The following is a 22,656-nucleotide window of genomic DNA, read 5'->3' as shown; positions in this document are numbered from 1 at the left end:
TCAGGGTCTGCATCCTCTGAAGGACTCGGTCTTTGAGGTCTTTGAAGGCGAGTCCTTCAGAGAGACCTTGTAAACCGCATCAGCCATTGTTAAATGGGACGGTCTAGCCTTTGGAGCATTTCCTGGTTGCGTCACCAGATGTTTTACTCTTACGTCACGATTTCTGCCTGTGTGTGACGACCTACGCCACGCGATGTCGCCATTTTTTCGCTTTCTTTCACAGGTGCGCAAAGATTCCTGAGCCGTGAAGGATAGCAGCGATGCATCCTCCAAAAAGAGGTAAAAGAAGGCTGCATTTTGGAGAAGCCTTCAAATGCTCCTCCGAAGGATTCAGACCCTGAACTGAGACACAGCAAGTGACAATGAAAGACATTGTGACTTGGATACAATTACGTATTTCTCTTGGCTTTAACATCTTTGGAAACACTGCAGTAATTAAGTACACAGGTCTGGTCAATTTTAGACATTTCTGCAACTTTTTCGAATGCATATATTACATAATATTCCTTTAAAAATTCGTACACAAATCCACAAACACAAAAAATCTCAAAACGTGTACATCTAGCACACACACATGCAAACACAGCCGTCAGCCTCTGCTGCCTGCATGAAGTAGCACAAAGCTAAAAGTGCAGAAGTTCAGGATTACAAAATCTTAAATCTGCACACGCTCTACGTTCCCTTTCTCACACACTCTCACACACGCTGAGGTAGGTAGTTGCTGCAGTGCGCTGGGTGGTCCTGATGACCCGGAGGCCCCAGACAGAGCAGGGGACTAAATTACAGAGCATGACCCACCACAGTGACACCCAACCTGGGATTAACACCCAGGCTGGATCCCTGGACGCCGGTAGCCCCGGGGCTGTGGGAGCTGACCTCGACAGGTTCAGAGGTGACCTCAGACACACACGCACACACACACACACACACACACACACACACACACTTGTTGGTGGAGCTCAGGCCCACCCAGGACTGAAATAATGAAGGGGTTTGGTCCGTCCAGCTGGATGGAGGAGAGAGGGGGTTCTGGGTGGAGGCTGGACTGGAGAATTTGGCCCTGATCGGACAGAGTATCTGGCGTCCAGGAATATCCAGATTGTGTCTACACGTACATCTGAGACAGAGCAAAGTTCACACCTGGCAGCACAGTCAGTCTTAATTGTGTCCCGGGATGAACACATTGAAACTTTCTTCCCAGGAAAACATTCGAAACTGAAATAAAATTAGAAAGCAAGAGAAGAAGGATGTGATGGCTTTGTGTTCATACTGTCTATAAATTCAAATTAGTATCTTTTGACACTTTCTTCCCAAGAGCCCAAAACATCTTGAGCATTTTTGCAGTGTAAAGCAGCCGTCACACATGTGTATTGTCACTCAGCACACATTTAAGAGCCAAATGAAAACATCTGAAAGTCCCCATCCAGTCAGAAATGTGTGTTTTCTTCTCATTCCTTTGAGCTTCAATGTGCAGAGTCTGAGAGGCTGTTTTCAAATTCGTTGCTCAAAGTGTACGTTTTATTTTAGCACCTTTAAAATGTGACTTTAAAAGGGCATGATGTGTGACAAGACGAACATATGGAAGCCAATCCTGGTCCTACGTTCAGATGCGATATGATGTGGACGCTGGAAGCCTCCAGCGCACTCAGAACAGACTTTACAGGGAAGCAGGAGACATCTGGTGTCCAGCAGTTTATCAATAAAAACACTTGCATTTTCATATATATTGACATTCTTAACAAGGGAAAAGGAGTAATTGATTGAGGAGTAATTTTGATGTTGTAATTATACAGTTTTTCCTGCAAAAACATAAAGAGAATATTCATGTATCCACTTATTAACCAGCCCTGTTCTTCTGCCTGAGCTTGTGATGTCAACATTACCCAGAATGCCTTGAGAAGACCTTTAGAAAAACCCAGGACACGAACTTGCTGCATTCGTATCGGGGTTTGAAGTGTCGGGGGAGAGCGGTGCTGACAGCAGAGACAGCCGAGACAGAGAAGGGAACAGTCGTCTGTGAATAAATCTGGAAGTTTTATATCAGCGAATGCACCAAACTGCACCGAAACATCTGGAAACATCTGGACACGACGTCACGTCATCCGCATGAGAAGGTCAGACCAGGTGAAAGGAAACGTGGAGGTGAGGACGGAGGATACAAGTCCCCAAAACACACACACACACATACACACACACACACACACACACCTCATAAAGAGGGCTGATACAGCTGTTTGGAAGTGTGGTCGGGGTCAAAGTTCAAACAGATACATTGACACACTCATGCCCTTAAGCAAGGCACTTAAATCAATTCAGGCTGAAACACACACACACACACACACACACACCTGACACAAACACACTCAGACAACCTCCCAGAGAGACTTTGCGTGCACACACGACACACACTGTTAGAGAGAGCGTATTAATAGCATGTGATGTGACTTAACCCAAGGGCCTGTTTCACCAGAACAGCTGCGAGTGCGGAGTGTGTGTGTGTGTGTGTGTGTGTTTGGTTTAAACCTTCCTCAAAAGCCAAAATATATATGAACTCTCTTGGCCCGTCGAAGAGTTCAGTGGTGCAAGAAAACACACTGACACGCCTGCCGCACACACATTTTCTTCATATACTGGCTGCCTGAGTGAAAACTCACTGTGCTGCACAGACAAACTGCTCGACAGTAAACTAAACAAAAGCTGAAATATGCAGCAAAATGAAAACGTGCACATCTGTTGTTACATTTAATTAGACGAGCTGCTTTATCAAATCGAGATAAGAATCTCTCTGACACAAAGTCCTTCTCAGATATATTCAAGGTGTTCTGTTGGAGGCATGTCTGCAGTCTCTGAGGAAAAAGATTATTTTCATCGACACATTAAAGGATTTATGTCAAAAAATAGTTTCAAGAAATGCCAGATCTAAATCTTATGAAGGCTCAAAGTGATGTTACCTCAAAACTCAAAAAGGTATCTTTTCAACTACAGTCTAACAAAAAGAAATGCAGCACATCCTCACAATTTTGTAACTTCAACTTTGTCCTTTGTGACTTCTTCTGGAAACAATATGGTGAGAAAAAATGAGAGCGCCAAGGAAAGACTGACAACTTCCTGTAAAATCAGCACATGATCACGGTTTGAGACAACACAGTTCTGTTTCTGACAAAAACATGCAAAGAAGCATAAAAAAAGAAGAAAGCTGCATGTCTTCACATTCAGATCACAGAATGTTTGTTTTCTTGGCTTGAGAATGACTTAAATGATTAATCGAATCAGGACGTGTGCTCCCTGGACCCGCTGGCAAAACCAAAACATTACCCGCGTTGGAAAGATCACAAGGGACGGAGATATTAAACCATTCCATGAGTTGAACATGTAGTTCATCCATATTTTACCGACAAGATCTGTCCAGAAACAAACGTCATCTCAAGGAATTAAACCTAAATCTGAAAAACGTCCTTGACAGAAAATTAGCGACCATAATTCATGCAAAGTATCACAGGGGATACAAATAAAAATGGATTTAACCAAATCAAAACTTGAATAATTTCCTTTTTTATGTCTCAAGTTGAGTCTCACAGCAGTCGAGTCCAAGTTACAACATCTATCAGCAACTTAGATTTAATTTGAGTCAGAAATCTCTTGTCAAACGTCTACAAGTGCCCATCTTTAATACATTTAAAGAGTAGATAACTGGACCAACTTATTAAGACATAGTTAATCCTTATGGATGCTGTGCGGTGTTCACGGTTTCTGTGACGTTTACGAATTAAAATCAAAGTTATTCCAACAAGGCAGAAACATTTGCGAGGTTGGAATCATCTGCACGAGCAAATCAGTTCAAGCATCGCGCTCCATGTTTGTTCATGTGGACACACGGCTGTCAAACACTTTATAACTAATAACGGTTCAATCAAACAAATACGAGGAAACCACATGACACAACTCACCAAAGGTTCTTCAGCACTTGATGAGTTATTAGTCAAATTCATTTCCAACAGAACCACAACACACACACACGGTGAAGATAACTCCTGTGTGATCATAAAAATATCTTCACGTTATTTTCAGACTTTTTCTCTTCATATGTGCTGTATGTCGCCAATGTGTATGTGGTCTGTGGTGTGGTGTGTGTGTGAGCGTGTGTGTGTGTGTGTGTGTGTGTGTGTGTGTGTGTGTGTGTGGGGACGGTGTTTAGTCTGAAGCCATATTTAGTCTCTCTGGTCCTAAGAGGAGGCCTATAATCACACAGAACCTTTCTCTCTACTCATTACACACACACACACACACACACACACACACACACACACACACACACACACACACACACACACACACACACACACACACCGTGGCCTGTCATTAACAGTTCACACTAACCTCCCAGGCTGCACACGTGCACACGCATTTAGCGCACAAACACACATGCGGCAGGTTGTTTGCATGAACACACACACACACACACACACACACTGTGCGCACTCATACACATTTTGATGCAAGTGCACGTTTGTGAAGATGAACATATGTACGTGATCAAGCACACACACTCACGCAGAGCCAGATGTGAGTCCAGCTGCGTGTCCAGCAGGCGTTCTCTGAGATGATCCCGTTTATTCCGTCTCTTTCTGCGTCGGATATTTGACTTTAAATTCATGTGACACACAACAAGAGGCCCGGGGAAGTTCTCCTGATCGGGACTGAAAGCTAAATGACGGGTTCATCCGCAAACTCAGAGCTACTTTCACTGTCTGTGCAGCCACAGGAGCAGCTCTGCACAACTTAGTGTTACTGTAACTGCATGAAATGTCAAATCTGGACAGCTTCAGGATCATTCTTTTAAGATGAGCTGTTTTTTTCAGGTTTTTTTTTTTTTGGAGATTGCCAACAAAAAGCTCCAGATCAGAGGCAGATCATCCGCTGCTCCCCTCAACCACGATCAGTATGAGTTGACTGTTTAAAGATGAGATCCAGCAGCTGGAGGACACTTTGCCGATCCGTCGCCAACGACTGCTGGATATCTGGTTTAGTAGCAGACGGGTCTGAGAGCCAGGAACCAGCCACAGCCAATGAGAGCTTTATCTCCCTCTCCTCCTCTCCTCTGCTGTCATCTGCAGTATCTCTATGAATCCAGTCTCACTGTGCATCTATTTGATAATAATTCATAATTTAACAGTCATCAGCGGAAGTCTTCTCCGGCGGTGTGGCTTTACTTTGTCATCAGCGTGTTGTTGTTTGCTGCTGCTGCGTGAGCAAACGATGGAGGGAGAAATAAGACCGCTAGCGTCAAGAAACTGTTTGGTCTTAGCGCAAAACGGCGTGATTTAAAGTCGTCACACAGAAGTTACAGTCTTTTTATTGGCTGCTGAGAGGCCGCGGTCAGTCCTGGCAATCTGGATAAAATGCTCTGAAAGGCTGAAATGTTTGAAAGGCCAGCGATTGAAGAAGAAGCCACAAAAACGAGAAGGATGTTGTTTATCAAATTGTTTTGATATTTCTGAGCCGGTTTTTTATAAGGGATAAAGAATGTCTCGTATCAAGAAGTTCTCAGGGTCTGCATGAGTCCCCTTGTAATTAAAAAATGTCAGATGATATGAGATACATGATTTATTTGACATATATTAAAGTATTATAGCATTTAAGTGTTGAATGCAGCATCAAGAGGTCACTAATATCAACAATATGGCTGAGGTTTTCATATAACAACACTAGAACATCACAGATTATGCAGAATAAACTTTAACAACATGTGATTTACTAATTTCTCATTTCTAATTTCTATAACACAACCTTAAAGGGATATTCAGGTGTAAATTTAATCCATGGTCTAAATCACCGTGAAACTGTGTTAGACTCCCTCTCGAGAGATCAAGTTAGCAGACCGCTAATTTACGGAGTTTTATCAACCTCAGAAACGACCGCACGACAACAATACACTGCAGTAAATGGATCCAAATATAAACCGCCACCAAAAAGCCACAAATAATGCTCAGAACAGCACCAAACTTCAGCAACAGTACAAATAGGGTCTCAGCACATAGTCCGGGGCATCTAACCTCCGCTAGCTTAGCTGGATTTCTACTGAAAAGCTGACTAAATTTACAACTCTCCTCCATCAGCTTCCGGGTCGAGGAAGTCCCGACGCGACGATTACCGAGTGCGGTTAGAAATGCTCAATTCCGTTCTTTTCCCTGTCCGCTCTCGATAATAACTGTTATAAAACTGGCAGGTAAGACACATATGAACTTTGATTGCTTTTCCATGGAGTCATAATCATACATTTTCATCCATGAGCCGCGGAACTCTACTGCACCCGGTAATCGACTCGTCGGGACTTCCCGTCAACAGGAAGCTGCTGCAGAAGAGTGGTAAATTTAGTCAGCTTCTCAGTAGAAATCCAGCTAAGCTAGCGGAGGTTAGATGCCCCGGACTATGTGCTGAGACCCTATTTGTACTGTTGCTGAAGTTTGGTGCTGTTCTGAGCAGTATTTGTGGCTTTTTGGTGGCGGTTTATATTTGGATCCATTTACTGCAGTGTATTATTGTCGTGCGGTCGTTTCTGAGGTTGATAAAACTCCGTAAATTATTGGATTAAATTTACACCGGAATATCCCTTTAACTGTAAGGATTGTTGCATTAGGTCGGCAGTCATGCGTCCTCAACAAACCTAAATTGTAATTTAACGTGGAGAAAAACTGCTCTCCAGACATGTTATATAACCCAGACTCTGTAGGTTCAGATCCCAGACTTCTACCTCCAGCAGAGATCCAACAGGATATCCCCCTACATGGACGTAGTTCACCAAGAAAAATCTCTTTGGAAAAGTGTCAGTTACAAGAGTAAAAATTACGCTAAATTAAATGTAATTTTCCGAGAGACGGTTAGCATCCCGCAGCGGGACACCAAACATGTGGCCGCGCTCTGTTTGAACATGTAGTCATTCTCATTACTGTCACTGCTCCGCCAGATAAAATATGACCGGATAGGACAGCGAGAAAGTTAGGTTGCCGTTTCCTGACTGTGTGTGTGTGTGTGTGTGTGTGTGTGTGTGTGTGTGTGTGTGTGTGAGTATAAATCGTGCATTGTCTGTTCACGGTTAGAGACCTAAACAAGGCAGTCTAATCTTGGCAGACAAAACACAGAGTGATCCTGACTACAAATTAGCTCCACACACACACACACACACACACACACACACACACTCTTCCACCTGTTTTTCCTCTCTTTTCTTCGACTCTTATCTTCTTTCCTCTTGTTCCTCCGTTTTTCTGCGTTCCTCATGTTATCCTGTCTTTCTTCATTAACTTCTTTTTTGAGGGGGATCGTGAATGTGTCAGATTACTTCCAGAACATTTCTGTAAGTACTTGTAGCTTCACTGACCCCACTCAGAATCACCCTGGGGGTCCTGTGGAGGACTGAATCAGTGACTGTCTGGTCACAAACTCGCTTCTGTGTTTATATATTAATCCTCCTGGAGTCAAATTTGATGGAGGTGGATGAAAAGTCACCCGTGTCAATTTAATCAGAAAACGTAGATATCCAAATCAACCCCTAAAAGTTTTGCTCTTCTAGTCAAGTTGTTTAAAGGTCGTTAAAATCAACCCTCTCTGCAGTATTTTAAATATTCTGTATCATCTTGCTCCAACTCTTCGTTGAACGTTGAACCTGCAGTAATGTGATGAATATGAGTGAAATACTGTGTTTTTGATGGCCGCACATGATGCATCACTCCGACACATTCAGTACCAGAAAAACTCTGCAACCTCTGCAAGAATTACAAATAAACAGCGCTGAAGCGTTTGAACCTTGTTTTCTGACCAGAATACATTTCTAATGACTGACACAACGCTGAGGAGGGTGAAAGAAAACAAACAGCTCTCAGCTCCATTCTGCTGACGCTTCTGAGAACGCTTGCTGCTGCTGCGAAGGCTTTTTACGTGACTTTTCTAAATAAAGAAAAAGCTGCTGAAATAAAAAAAGGGAACCGTTTTTCGTACGACAGAAAAAGAGAAGAAAGTGTTTTTTCTCCCAGAATGTAACGCACATGTACACACTCACCTACACACAACCTGTGTACACACAGTGTCCCTACGGTCCAACACTGAACCACACACTTGATGCAGTCCAGACCGAAGAGACCTGAGAAGCCAATACACACACACACACACACACACACACACAAACACACACACAGACACACACACACAGCGCCAGGTCTGAGGTGATGGTTTTGGTTGTGGTCCCAGTGAAAACGACACTAATTTGGAGCTAAGGAGTTCTGGCGAGCTGAGTCAGAATTCCACAAACTAACAACTGTGCAGTGAGAGGCTGAAGGCTAATCAGAAGCTAACAATGCTAATGCAAAGTAAATGAGGCGGATGCTAACGTTATCATGATGCTAACACACTGATAACGTAGCTTGATGCTCGAGTCCGCCTTCGCTGTAGACGCTAATCCGATCGAACACACAGCTTGCTTTTTTAACACACACACACACACACACACACACACAGTTTCATAATCATGAAGACACACACACACACACACACACACACACACACACACACACACACACACACACAGCTGACAAACTCCATAAACCACACTAAATAAGTTGTTCCCACAAACACACCCTTGGCAGCAATATGTGTGTCCGTGTGTGTGTGTCTGTGTGTGTGTGTGTGTGTGTGTGTGTGTGTGTGTGTGTGTGTGTTGCCCCCTCCATGCCTGTTTGCTTTTCTCTCAATGGTCTCCTTTGAAGGACAGAGGAGAGGAAGAGAGAGAGAGAAGTGAGTGAAGGAGGGAGGGAAAAAAATGAGGAGAATTCACGGCAACAAGAAAAATATCCTCAGCTTGGCGTCGCGAGGCCGCCGCACTCTCTCTGAGACACACACACACAAACACACACACACACACACACACACACACACACACACACACACACACACACACACACACACACACACACACACACACACACACACACCCTGATTACAGAGTAAATATGTATAATCTTATAAATCGACCATTGTTTGAGGTGGAAGCAACAAACGCACACACACACACACACACACACACTCAGACAGAGAGAGACATGTTGACTTTGGAGAAAGTGAAGTGATGGAGGTGATCAGTCATGTGGGGTCAAACACACACACACACACACACACACACACACACACACACACAGTATACAGAATACAAAGACATTTCTTGTATTGATTAAAACGTCAATGATTCAAATCAACAGTTGCGGACTCCCTGATTCTAATCTCGTGTTCACAGAAAACCATGTGGCTGCTGGACACGTTTTACAAACACAATCTTGTCTTCAAATTACATCACGGTCAACTCGACTGTGATGTCGGGTTATGAAAGCCAGTTAAGTTTTTGATCTCATTCATGGTTGGGAAAAAATTACCTGGTTTCACTGAGCTCTGCCGCCAATAAATAATCTGGTATCAAACCCTTTAATCTCTCTCAACTCTTTCTTTATTTTTAAAAAGCAACGCAAGACAATATTTGCACGCTTTTCTTATAAAATGACATCACTGGTGACAAATTACATGACTTGACAAAGAGCATTCATTCTCAGCCAAAGAATGTTTCAGTCTCCCGGTTAAACTATTATCCGTGTCGAGTGATTTAAGAGGGTTCTGATTCGATAAGATGTTATCAAACTAACCCAACTCTCTCGATGTCAACGGGGAGAAAACTGATAGAAAACTGTAGTTTCACTTCTCGTTGCCTCTCATCCAACACGCTATCCTGAAAAACAAAAGAAATCTGTGCAAAACAAAAAGGGAGTATTTGACACATTGGATTTGACGTTGAGCTCAGCCCGACGTTTCGCTGCATCTGCTACTTAAAACAGACGTATAAACACACGCACAAACGTTTTCCAGCCTGCGCCCGAAATCCATTAGCCACAGCTCTGAATGCAGATCTGTATATATTGTTCCACTGTATTACAGCTCAACAGACTGCCAGCTTGTCCCATTGTGCATATGGTTTTCATACACGTCGACCACATGACGCGCTCCGTATGCAGCTATATTTACAGCTAATTAAATAACGCAATGACACGCACACACACACAGGCATCGTTGTTTAAAAAAAAAGGGGCATTTCTTTAACGAACAGGAATTTATTCATCAGAAATCAGATGTATGCGGCAAATTTCCTCCGTTGTGTGGCGGCAGTGTGTATGTGTGTTTATACGCTGTATGCTAGCGTGTAATCGTATTAGTTGGGGTGTGTCCTGCACAGACCTGCAGACTGCAGAGTCCCGCTGGTTTAAACAAAGAGAGATTAGTCTGAGCTGACCTGGGATCAGATTTTTTACACAATGCAGCACAATCAGCCTGATAACAGAAACAAAGTTTACTTTGCTTCAAATGTTTGAGCTTATATTTGACTTTGCCTGAGCCAACTTTGACTTTATATTCATGTTGCAGCCAAACATAGATCGACTTCACTTCATCAACACGACTATTTGAAACTGTACGTGCATTTTTACGTTTTCGACCTGTGCATAAACAACATGTGATGCCACTTTGAGTCTCTCAATCAAATCAAAACAAAAGATTTAAGAAGCGTGGCATGATGGGAGTTGTTGTCTTTATTAGTGAGAAACCACCATCTTCTAGGAAAATCTATCTGCTGTGACAAACTAATGTTATAAAGTTTTATTCAAGATACGTTGTGTCTTATTTTCAATCTTCCTTCCAGGATCTGTGAGTCTCTCCTGGAAGTTACGATGCAGGCGACCAATTGGAAAATATTGTTACCTTGAACAAAACAATTCATTTTAAAATGATTTGTGGAAACATTTGGGGTTATGTAAGTACACAACTCAACAAAATATATAACAAAGGCTCTGCTGGGTACTTGTTTTTAGACATTTTAACGTCTAAATGTTAAATATTACATCTTCAACTTAACATTACATCACATTAATTTAACATAACGTCATTCATTTTCTTTGGTTTCTAACTCAAAGGCTTCTTTATGCATTACTGCATCACTTCCCCCCATTTTTCACTCCACTCACTACCTCTAGCGGAGACCATAGCACACAAATGGACGTCTTTAATCACCGCTGCACTGCGGTCCTTTGACTCATAGCGTCATTGAAAGCACACCAGTTTACAGTCTGCGGTCGACGCGACCGACAGCATGAAACTCCACACATTGTCTTGTGTGCTGTTAAGTTGATTTCATTTACTCTTTGGCCAAACAAAAGTTTCCCAAGACCAAAGCAGAATGCAAACAGCACCCTGCTGCGGTTTTGTATGTTACAGTAGAAAGTTCTGTGCCAGAGAAAAACAAGGCGCAGAGTTTTAAAACCACAGCACAAGATCGAAATTGACCTTTGACACCAGCGGAACGAGCTGGGGTCCAGCTCTCAGCAGTGATCCTCACCAGGGCGGTTCAGCCACAGTTCTCAGGTCAGTGTCCACTATCAAAGCGGTGTAAAATCAGGCCTGGACTGTTGGCACAGAACTATCAGACTGTTTAATTAAAGCTGCAGTGCAGTCTATAATCTCAGTTTCTCTAATCTCCTCCCAGCGTGACAGCTTTCCAACATGGATGATTTATTAAATCTCTGCTTGGTGCCCAGCAACAGGACACAGTGAGAAATGATGCGGTAAGCATGGTGGGAAACTTTCCTCATATAGCTGCCGGTCAAAACTCAGTTTGAATATATTGGCAGGGAAAAACTGGAGCCCAGCAGGACGACGCTGGTGACTGTCTGTCCACAAGACTACAGGAATTTTTTAATTTACCTGAAGGCAGTTAAATGATGTCGAGTTCTTACTGTAGCCTTGTTCTAATGTTTTTCTTAAATTCGTCGTGCTTTTCTATTCCTAGAGATCTTTTTGCTCTTTGTGTTTAACAGTTCACTCTATATTTCCTCATGCTGGTAACTCAATTATTCCCAATGTTCCTCTTCTTAATGTAAAGATATCCTGTTTTAAATCACTTCCTCGTGCTGTGTCGTCTGACTGCTTCCTCCTTTTTATTCCCTTCACAGCTTCTTCATGTCAGTGATTTTCTTCCAGTCACTTTCACATTTCATGTACACATTTCCTCTTTCCTTGCCCTCAAACTTTCACATCCTTCGTCCTTGTTTCCTTTCCCCGTCTCTTCTGTCTGCCCTCTGTGGGATGATGGAGAGATCGTCTCACTCCGTCGATTGCGGGACAGACAGCAGACAGATGAAAGCAGATCAATGGGAAATAAAACAGACAATAAAAGTCAGATTTGTTCTTTGATTCTTTCAGCTGTGGGGATCAGAGGACAGGAAGGAAAGGAGAGGAGAGGGAGGAGGAGACCGTTTACGACTCTCTCTTTCTCCCTCCGTCTGCCTCTTTCAGAAATTACTTTCATGTTACTCTGTCTCGGTTACTTCATCTGCATTTATTGTGTTTTACTTTCTTATTACATCTCCTCCTGCTTCTTTATCGCCCTCATTTTGTCTCACCGTTCTGCCTTTGTGCATGTCTCGATATTTCGCATATCTAAAATTCTGATTCTTTGTTTTTAATTCTGCACTTTTCATCCATCTCTCTGAGCATCTCACCCTCTGATCCCTTCGTCGACAGTCTCGTCCGCCCTCCCACCCCGTGACCACATCCACATGTTAATAATAAAGTCTCCTGCAGCTCCACCACATCTATGAGGAAATCCTCTGGCAGGTCATCTATGTCTGTCTGATAGAGAACAGTGCAGATGCTTCATCCTCGCTCCCCTCTTCCTCTCCCTCTCTGATTGTTTTTACACAGCTTTCTGACCACAGCTTATGTCGAGTCCAAAAAAAAAGGGAAAAAAAGAAGAAGCTGGCTTGACCCGCCTGGAACCGATGTGGATTCTGTGTTTTCCCGTCTGCAACAACACGCCGCAGCGTTTAATGAGCCCCGAACCTGATTAAAATCTGGGGAAGATAAATAAAAGGAAACATGACCTGATCAAGCCTGAGGGAGTCGAGAGGAATCAGAGCCAGACACGGCCCGAATCTGTCTGGTGGTCGAGGCGGGGCGGTTTCGGTTTGGGCTGAAAACCAAAGTCATCTGATACTACTGATATTACAAAGTTCTTCACAGCTGAATCTGAAACATTTGCTACCTGGAACTGAACAGAGATTATTCCAAACTGTAAAGCAGACAAAGAGATTACAATGAAAGTGTGAAGTGTGCGTTCTACTTATAAATGAAGAGATGGAGCAAATTTAGAACTCTTTCAGCCGTCTTTAAAGAAAATGTCTTCTCACCCCCATGTAGGTGGAAAGTCAGGTGAAGTGTGGCAGTCCACAAAACATTTCTGGAGCTTCACAACAAAACAGAGTTGCAACTGAAGTAGCTGGGAAAAAACTAACTAATTAACCAAAATTACATTTGACAAGACGTTTACACCCATTGTTGATGCATGCACCTCATCTGAAGTGGATGCACAAGCTCGATCTCCCATCGAGGAAAGAGATAATGTATGTCTGCATCAATTTGGGATCTCAGGGCTTCCGTAGTTTGGGATTACCCTGGACGAGCTGCATGGAGCCGCTTTATGCTTTTCTGGTTGTCGAGCCCTCACCGCTGTTTTGTTGTGAAGCTCCAGAAATGTTTTATGAACTCTGAAAGTTCACCTTCCATCAGCTGAATCGATATTGACTGAATTTACATTTTTGGGGGGAAATTAGAAACCAGTAGTATTACTCAAGAATGTCCTCGCCACAATATCTGCAGAAAACACCTGGCAACGGCCTCAGGAGGCTCTGTGTGTGTGTGTGTGTGTGTGTGTGTGACGGGGGGTGTCCCAGGTGAGGGATGTTGTCTTTTTATCCCCTGATGAGGAGCCACAGCAAAGCCATTTGTACATGTGTTCACACACACACACACACACACACACACACACACACACACACACACACACACCAACACACACACACACACACACACCATTGAGTGTCAGTCAGCTGAATGAAAGACAGCCATTCATTGATAAGACAGACAGTCACATAAACAGACTGTCTGAGGGAAAACAAACCAGACCACCGTCAACCCTCTGTGCTCCATTGAGCCTCGAGAGGGGTCTCAGTGTGTGTGTGTGTGTGTGTGTGTGTGTGTGTGTGTGTGTGTGTGTGTGTGTGTGTGTGTTAAAGAGAGAGAGTACTGACGGGTGTAAATGTGTGTGTTCCTGGGGTGAAACATCTCCTGGGGGATGAGAGAGAGAGAGAGAGGAAGTTTCTCTGCTTCTGTCGGCCCTTTAATCTGATACACAAACACACGGGGCACCTAAGAGCCTGCCATTCACACCACACACACACACACACCCTCTTCATGAGCACACACACTCGTTAATGTGCAAACACACCGAGAGTCAACTGAGACGAGACTACATGTACAGACACACAAACACACACATCTACAGATATGCACTTTAGGGCTGCTAATACGATACCTGAGTGTCCGCTGAAATATGATTATACACATTAATGTCATGAATGAGAAAACATGCAAATAGCTAAATGAAACATGAGTACACATGCATGTGCATACATTCTTGAAATGCACACTTCCTCCTCATGCACTCTTAGAAACACACACATGTATGCAGGACTGAGAGGCCCGCGCTGTTAATGGCGGTGGTCCTGCGCTCCACAGTGGGATCTGTGTTTAGCCATGTTTAGAGCTCCATTTGGGGCCAGATAAATCAACCTGCTGTCTACCAGAAGCCTCCATTAGGGGCCCGGCGAGGCCCCTGGACGGCCTGTCAGTCACCCCGTCAGTCAGCGAGCCGCCCTCTTCCAGCGTTTGAACTCATAATTACAGGGAGGCTCAGCTTGGCTCGGACCGGCCCGGCTCCCCGAAAAAAAAGCCCCCCATCCGCCACCTCCCAGACGTCGGCGCTCGCTAGCCCAGCGCTAATGCTAACACTAACAAACGACGGACGTTTCACCTCCAGAGGAAACAGCGGCGGGGAAAATATTTATGGAAACTGAAAAGCCTCCCTCGATTTGCTCGGCCCCCTTTGGCCTCTCTTCATCCATTTCCACAAACTCCTTTTAGAGCTTTTAGTTTTTATTTCGTTGAGTGACAGTCCTGGGATTCCAACATGTGCTCGAGAGGTTAGCAAGATAGTTAGCCACGGAGCACTAGCGCCAGGCTAACCTCTGGCTGCCAGAGATTAATCAAACACCAGTTAGAGGGGAGAGAGTAAAACACAGGGGCTGCGATGACTGATGGCTTTTTAAGAAGTGGCGGGGGAGGGAGTCGGAGGTAAAACACACCTCGGACCAGGACAGAAGACAGAAATACTCACACAGCAGAGCTGGAAATTACATCCAATGACAAAACAAACTGGTGAATTTGGTCCGTAGCTGGTTTGTCTTCTCCAGCAGCCACTGTGACACGTAACAAACAATCATTCATGGGTCCTACTCTATTCTGAAAGTCATCAATCATTGCCGGCTGGTCAAACGGTTCAAACATCGGGTGTATTTTGGAATCAGGCCACTGTGGCCGGCAGATGAAAAAGTTTCCTGCGCTTACACGTATACACACATGAAGTCAGACGTGGCTCGCCGGCTCTCAGGAATTCATGAATAAAATATAGGCCCATAAAGGCAGCATGAACAATGGAAATATTATCCTCCGCTGCATAAATGCACAGCCGACCGCAGAGTATTCTCACAGGGAGCTCGTTCCTCTTATCTCTGACGGCTCGTCGGCGATGGCCGGCCGCTGCATGTGGAGACACACACCGCTAACGAGGGGGAAATCCCCCCCATCAGCCAAGATTGATGCAGAAAATTTACCCAGCAGACATTCCTCTGAGCCGAAATGAAAGAGGTGCCTGGTTCACCGGCATTCCTGATTGGCCACACATTCCTTTGCCTTTCTGACAGCGACGTGATCGCTTGCATGGAGCCGCGGCTCCGTGGGGAAAACACCCACGACATTTCTGAATAGCCCTCTGAGGTTTTTTACCTGGTGACATTTTTTTGACCAGGAACTCATCCATTAAACAAATTAGGGAGGTAGATGTAAAGGGACAATGTCCTACCTTCCTAAAGGAGACCACTTAAGTGCCTCTGAGCAAGGTCTTAACAAAGTGGGCAGCTAAATGGTGCGCTTGTGTGTAATTGATCCACTGTTAAATGGTTTGTTTATATCTTCTTGTCGAAAGAAAGCAAGAAAAGGAAAACAGCTCAGAAAGGATTGAACTGAAAGAAACCTAACAGATGAAATAAGGTTGAATACAGAGAGAAAAGAAGAAAAAGGGGAAAATCAGGACCAAAAGTGACGGAAATTAAGGAAAGAAAATCCACAAAGACAAATGAAACTACCAGCTGCTCCGTCAGCCTCCTGTTTAAAACCAGATCGTGATGTATCCTGGTGAAATCCGTCCTGCTACAGAAGACAAACTGCTGAGCTGGCCCTGGCCTCAGCAGCACGACTCCTAATACTGACATGAATTATTAATTCGACGCATTCATCACTCTTCCGACCAGCCGTCGATAGCCTCCATTATGGCGGGTGTGTATACATTACAGAGTGTATAGTGTGTCAGAAACTTCCCGCATACGAGCCACTGGATGGCGGGAAGAGGGAGAGAGAGACAGAGAGAGAGGCGGAGAGAGAAAGAACGGGTGATGGACAGGAGTGACAGCAGGGAGCATTAGCTTGAAGAGTCGTGATATCAGAGCCAGATATCAGACAGAAGGAAAGAGATAGAGTAGCAAGAGAAAGAGGCATTTTGACAGGTAATTTTAAACTGCACATCAGGAGCCAAAACACAAAATGTGAAGAGTGTAGTGGCCGTTTGTCTGAAAATCAATTTAAGTAAAACTTATGGAAACCAAAGAGGGCCAATTTGGCACCGTGGGGGTGAATAATGTCCATTCAAAGCTCTTAGTTTCCTTCAGATGATTTATTTGTCCCAAAACAATATAACAAGCAAATCCCGTTTCCTCTACGCCTGCATTCTGGTTAGTTAGGGTTAGGTGGAGTAAGGGTGGAGGACCAGAATGCACCTGGGTGGGCACATGGTTTTTACCTGTATTCACACATATATGATCTCCGGTGCCCAATTTACAAAGAAAACAAAAACTAAATAAGATAAACGAAACAATATTTCCCTTAAATCACTAGTAGTAGAAAATTGAATCAAAATAAAACGATACTAATCAACATTATCAATAAATAAATAATTAAATAGCTCCAACAAAGAGGTTACACAAAGTTTTAAAGAGATACAAATATGCAGATGTTATTATAGTGGCTTATAAGACACACAATCGGCCCAATTTCCCGATTCGATTCGATTCCGATTATTGAAGTCTTGATTCGATTACAAATCAATTTTCGATTATTAACGATTATCGATTCGATTTTCAATTATTAACGATTATCGATCTTCCATTTAACATCAGTCAGCTGCTGAATTATTTTACTTCTCTTTTGAGTAACACCTCACAGCACCTTCAACATTGTATAGTGTAACTGTAATATCAAAATGATTATTTTTTAATTTGTGTTAAATGTAGTGTTTCACTGTTAAAAGAAAGTTGGCAAGCTCAGCAGCCGGACTCATGTTAGAAGCATTGTTGGTGACGAGAACCAGGGCGTGTTTCTCTATTCCCCACTCGTCTGCCATTGCTTTGAGAAACTCACACATATTTGCGTTTGTGTGGCTATCATCCATAGCTCTCGTCTGAAGTACGTAGGACATTAGCTTCCATTAACTGTGACATAATGAGCTGTAACGGTCACATATGAGACTGTAGCTCTGGATGTCCAGGCATCACAGGTTATTGCTACCCTGTGAGCAGAGTTGAGGGACACTTGCACGGAAAGCTTTGTCTCCTTGTAAAGATTTGGAATCGGTTTAAGTGTGAAAAAGCTCCGGGATGGAAAAACATATCTTGGCTCCACACTGTGGACCATGTAGCGGAAGCCAGTAAGAGGAGGACTCCAGTTTGTATTACTATTTCCAAAAAAAAAAAAAAACATTTTTTTTTTTTTTTTTTTTTTTTAATCGATTTTTGGAAATTTAATAATCGAATCATAATCGTCAATATCATAATCGCGATTAATCAATAATCGATTTTTTTCACCACCCCTAATGTTTAGTATGCAGCTGTTTTTGTCTGAAATAGTTAAGTTTCGTTTTGATCGAAAGTAAAATGTAGTTTGTTGCACAGGGTTCTCCCCAGACGGTGGAACAGCGGCGCTGCGCCGCTCTACCGCTCGGTCAGCGCCGCTATACTCCGCGCGTGACAGTGTCGAGCGTCCGTCCGTCCGTCCGTCCGTCCGTCCGTCCGTCCGCCGTCCCCCGGTTGACGGCTAGGAGCTCCCGGCTGACGGCGATGAGCGTCCGTACGGAGTTGATGACCGGCTGTCCGTACGTCCGTGTCTCCCCCCCCCCCCGGACTGACGTTGACGAGCGGTTGACGAGCGGTCCCCCCCCGGACTGACATTGACGAGCGGTCGCGCACCCCCCCCCCCCCCCCCCCCGGACAGACGGTGCGCCGCTATACTAAGAATTTCTGGGGAGAACCCTGGTTGCATCTCGTGCAAGCGCAGAATGTACCTGCTACCGTGGAGCTGGCAGCACGTCAGACCCGTGTGTTCAATGCAACTTTTCTACCTAACGGGTCAGACAAGAGGCAACAGAGTGGTCGGATAAGGCAGTTGGACGTCTGGGCGGTGTGTGGGGGCCTTTAGGGCGTGGTTACCTTTCGCTACCTTGCTTCACACCTCTTCCCTTTGCTGTCCAAATATGGTCACTACTGGGTCCAAATAACCAAGATGGCCACAACCAGAGAAAGCTGGACTAAAGGCTTCAAATCATGAATTTGGTTAACAAAATACTTCAGGTATGATGAGCAAGAGGAGTGGTGTGATCGGTAGAAGTTAGACCGTGATACGTTCATCGGCACGTCGGGGGGAACTGTTCCCCCCGATCACTGATCCAAGTGGTGCCAAAGTCAAACAGTGGTCACATGGGGGTACATACATGCTATTTTAAGGGACGTAAACAGCTGAGCAGGAGCAGTACAGGAGTCATATGTATGACATTGTTATAGCTCACTATTGTGTCTCTTCAGAGGTCAGGTGAGACAGGTGCTCAGTGGGTGGAAATTGGCCCCATTTAATAATAGAGTCCCATAAAAGCGCCCGCTGGTTTCTCTCCGCTCGGTTCATGTAGCTGCCACAACAGTTTCATCACACAGTATTTAAATTACCTGTTGATTGCTGACTTTTTTTTTTTACCCTTTACCCAGCAGGCCTAAAAAAACACTGCTGATTAACTGGTTTGCAATAAGTGCGGCTGATTAAACTGTTTAGGCAGCCGACATTAAACAGACGGAGGATATTAACATTTAAGGCAGACAAGTTAAGAACCGGCGACGACCGAGCCAACCCGAGGTGAGCGCTGTTTATTTGAGTTAGAGCGGCATTAAGAACTTCAACAAGCTCATTAATTCCCTCTCATTAGGCTCCAACAATGCCTCTGAACTCCAAACGCGAATGTGCATTAAATTATTGTATTGTTAGAGAGAGTGGGTCTGATCACAGAGAGCGGCGCAGTGACGCACTGACGGATTTAACAGCTAATGAAGAGATGATGTCACCCGGCCTCGCTACGCTAACGAGAAGCTAATGGACGGTGGAGCTGGTGACCGCCAAGTCGGCCTCTAGAGTAAACATCAGCGGCAAGGAACCATCACTTTGTTCCACACACACACACACACACACACAGACACACACACACACACACACACACACACACACACACACACACAGACACACACACACACACACACACACACACACAGACACACACACACAGACACACACACACACACACACACACACACACACAGACACACAGACACACACACACACACACACACACACACACACACACACACACAGTTCCATCCTCCAATACGTCAAACTTAAACAAAGGGCGAGACAAAAGCTTAACGGCTGGTTTGTTTTACAATCAACTTCACACTGAACTCAACTACAGTGTGTGTGTGTGTGTGTGTGTGGGTGTGTGTGTGTGTGTGCGTGTGTGTGTGTGTGTGGAATCTGGGTGTGAGCTCACAGCTAATCACATCAGGAGAGGAAGTCTATAAATCAGCAAAATACAACTCTCACACTGTAAATCTACACCAACATGTCAACGCTCTGAATGTGTGTGTGTATGTAACGTGTGTGTATGTTGTGTGTGTGTGTGTGTGTGTGTGTGTGTGTGTGTGTGTTAATGAAAGGCAGCAAAGGAGAGCTGGAGAGTTAGACTTACTCTCTAAGGTAAAAACTTTACCTCCCACAGTCAGACAACTAAAGAAAATTACACTTTTTCCACATTCTTTTCTACATTTCTGTCTCAGTCTCAATATCGTCTCATCTTGGAGTTTCATCGCCCAACAAATGTCCTCCAGCGTCCATTAGGAACCTTTTCCTACTGGGGACCCTTGTGAGCGTCACCCCAGTGTCCCAGCAGAACCAGCGGTGAGTGGGTTTTTTCTGACCTGGCTGTAAGTGGCGTCCAGCAGTGTGTCCAGGTTCTGCAGGGGTGCCGGGGTTTTGTCTTTGAATCGAGTCAGCAGGCGGCGCTGGATGGCTCTGAACTGGACCGCCCGCTCTGACAGCAGATCCTGGTACTGCTGAGCACTGACACGCAGCTAACACACAAACACACACACACACACACACACACACACACAACAACAGGGAGACAACGTGACTTCATCATTTACCTATAAACAAACCTCAGCAGATATTAATCTCCCTTTTAAAAGAGAGTTGATTGTATTCTTAGTCCTGATCTCTGATATCTGTGGCTTTAACATCCATCTATCGTCTGTGTGCGTACCTGGAAGTGGTGGTCTACAGACAGGAAGTACTCCTGCAGCGGGAGCGGTCCACTGAAGCTTTTCTTGAAGTCTTTCACTCCCAGCTTGGAGAAATGCCGGTCGAATCTCCGGACCAGCTCCTTCACCACCAACCACATGTCTTCAAAACTGTCACTCTGAATACGGTAACGCTCTGACGAACAAACACATAGACAGTCTTACACAGAGTCTCTTTGTGGCAATGAATGACAATTAAATCAATGAAGAAAAGATATCATTATTAAAAGGTTGTAAAAGATATTTAAGATCAATCTGAAGTTACTAAGATATTTATAAACGTACTTAAAATTAAATATAACCAAACGGTTTCTTCCCTTAAAGGAGGAAAAAGTATTAAATGTTTAAGTTATCAAGCTTCAAAGTCAAACAGTTTCAGACTCATGATGAAAAGTGGTTCTCAAAGGAGTCAATAAGTCTGATTAATATATTTAAAATGTCTTGTTTGGTCGACAAACCAAAGATATTCAGTTAACTGTCACAGAGGAGGACAGAAATTAGAAAATACTCACTTTTAAAAATCTAGAAACAGAATTGTCATGTTATTAAATCGATTATCAAAATAGTTGCTCATTAAATTAATAATTGGCAAACCTTTGTATAAACACATAATAATGACCAAAGAGGCACTTTAAGATTTACCGTATTATTCGTTTTCAGGTCAAACTCATTTTCAGTGGGAGTGCTATGGGCACTTTAGCGTTCCATATAAATTCACAGATAATTTGTTGTTGTGTCGTTAGCAAAAAACAATATTGACCTTGAAGTTGAAAAAGGAGCCTCACATAAGAAACAATACTAAAATCAAAAGCCGGAAAAGTCACGTGAGATCTCGTGTGGATAGTTGTTGCTGGAAGACAGTAGTTCCACCTTAACTGTCCTCCAGGTTACGTCACATTCTGAGATCGACACTTCTACACTGGCAGGACGGCGGCGAGCGGAACAAGCTACTGCTAACGTGAGTTGTTCAAAAACTTTCTTTTTAGTAAACTCTGTGTACACAAACAATGTTCTCAATGCTCGTGTTCATGTGTAGAGACCCTGGTGATACTACCAGCAAAGTTTCATGTTGTGTCGAGACTTCTTACTGTTTTAAAAATAGAAATTTTGATGCTATCGTAAAAGTGCCCGTAGCACTCCATTGAAAATGAGTTTGACCTGAAAAAGAAAATACGGTAAATCTTAAAAGTGGCTCTTTCATCTTTTTTATGCTTTTACACGAAGGTTTGACTCGGTACATTCACAAAAAAAGCCTAGGTTACATTTTGGCGAGAGTTTCACTTTAACCAGTGGAGGTTAACGGGTTAACAGTCGTCTTATAGAAATCCTGCTCATCATGCAGAGCTGTAGTCAGACTCACGGGAGGTCTTGGAGGCCAACACAGTAACTTTGGCTCCTGACAGGAACTGGAAAGCCAAACTGTTCCCATCCTTATCTTCTGACTTCCCTGAAAACTCTGCAGAGAGAGAGAGACAGACGGAGACAGAAAGACAGGCAGCCGCGTGATGAGACAGATAGGACAGCCTATCACGATGCAAGACGCCAACAAAAAGGTGAACAAAGATACAGTCGCACTGTTCACAAAGACACACGAGATGAGCTTACACAAATCTCTCTTTACACACAGAGCACAGCCTCTGTATGAACATGGAGTGTGTGTTTAGACGTCAGTGCTGCTGATTGTAGCTGATCGTTAGATAACTGAGAAACACAGCAGAGATTCCCAGGACTGAAA

The 22,656-nt window shown here is 43.9% G+C and overlaps 1 protein-coding gene across 2 annotated transcripts in view; it reads right to left on the bottom strand.

The window, feature by feature from the left end:
• The window catches only part of bbs9 (Bardet-Biedl syndrome 9), a 177,929-nt gene that overhangs the window by 92,586 nt on the left and 62,687 nt on the right, over window positions 1-22,656 (bottom strand). For both annotated transcript variants that reach the window (XM_030395059.1, XM_030395060.1), the window contains 3 exons: window positions 22,282-22,377; window positions 20,885-21,057; window positions 20,541-20,693 (listed from right to left, as the gene is read on the bottom strand). In XM_030395059.1, the coding sequence (XP_030250919.1) occupies window positions 20,541-20,693; window positions 20,885-21,057; window positions 22,282-22,377 (422 nt within the window). The remainder of the gene's footprint in view (window positions 1-20,540; window positions 20,694-20,884; window positions 21,058-22,281; window positions 22,378-22,656) is intronic.

Source organism: Sparus aurata, chromosome 17 (assembly GCF_900880675.1).
Source record: "Sparus aurata chromosome 17, fSpaAur1.1, whole genome shotgun sequence".
Taxonomy (NCBI): domain Eukaryota; kingdom Metazoa; phylum Chordata; class Actinopteri; order Spariformes; family Sparidae; genus Sparus; species Sparus aurata.
This window is presented reverse-complemented; position numbering and strand designations above follow the sequence as displayed.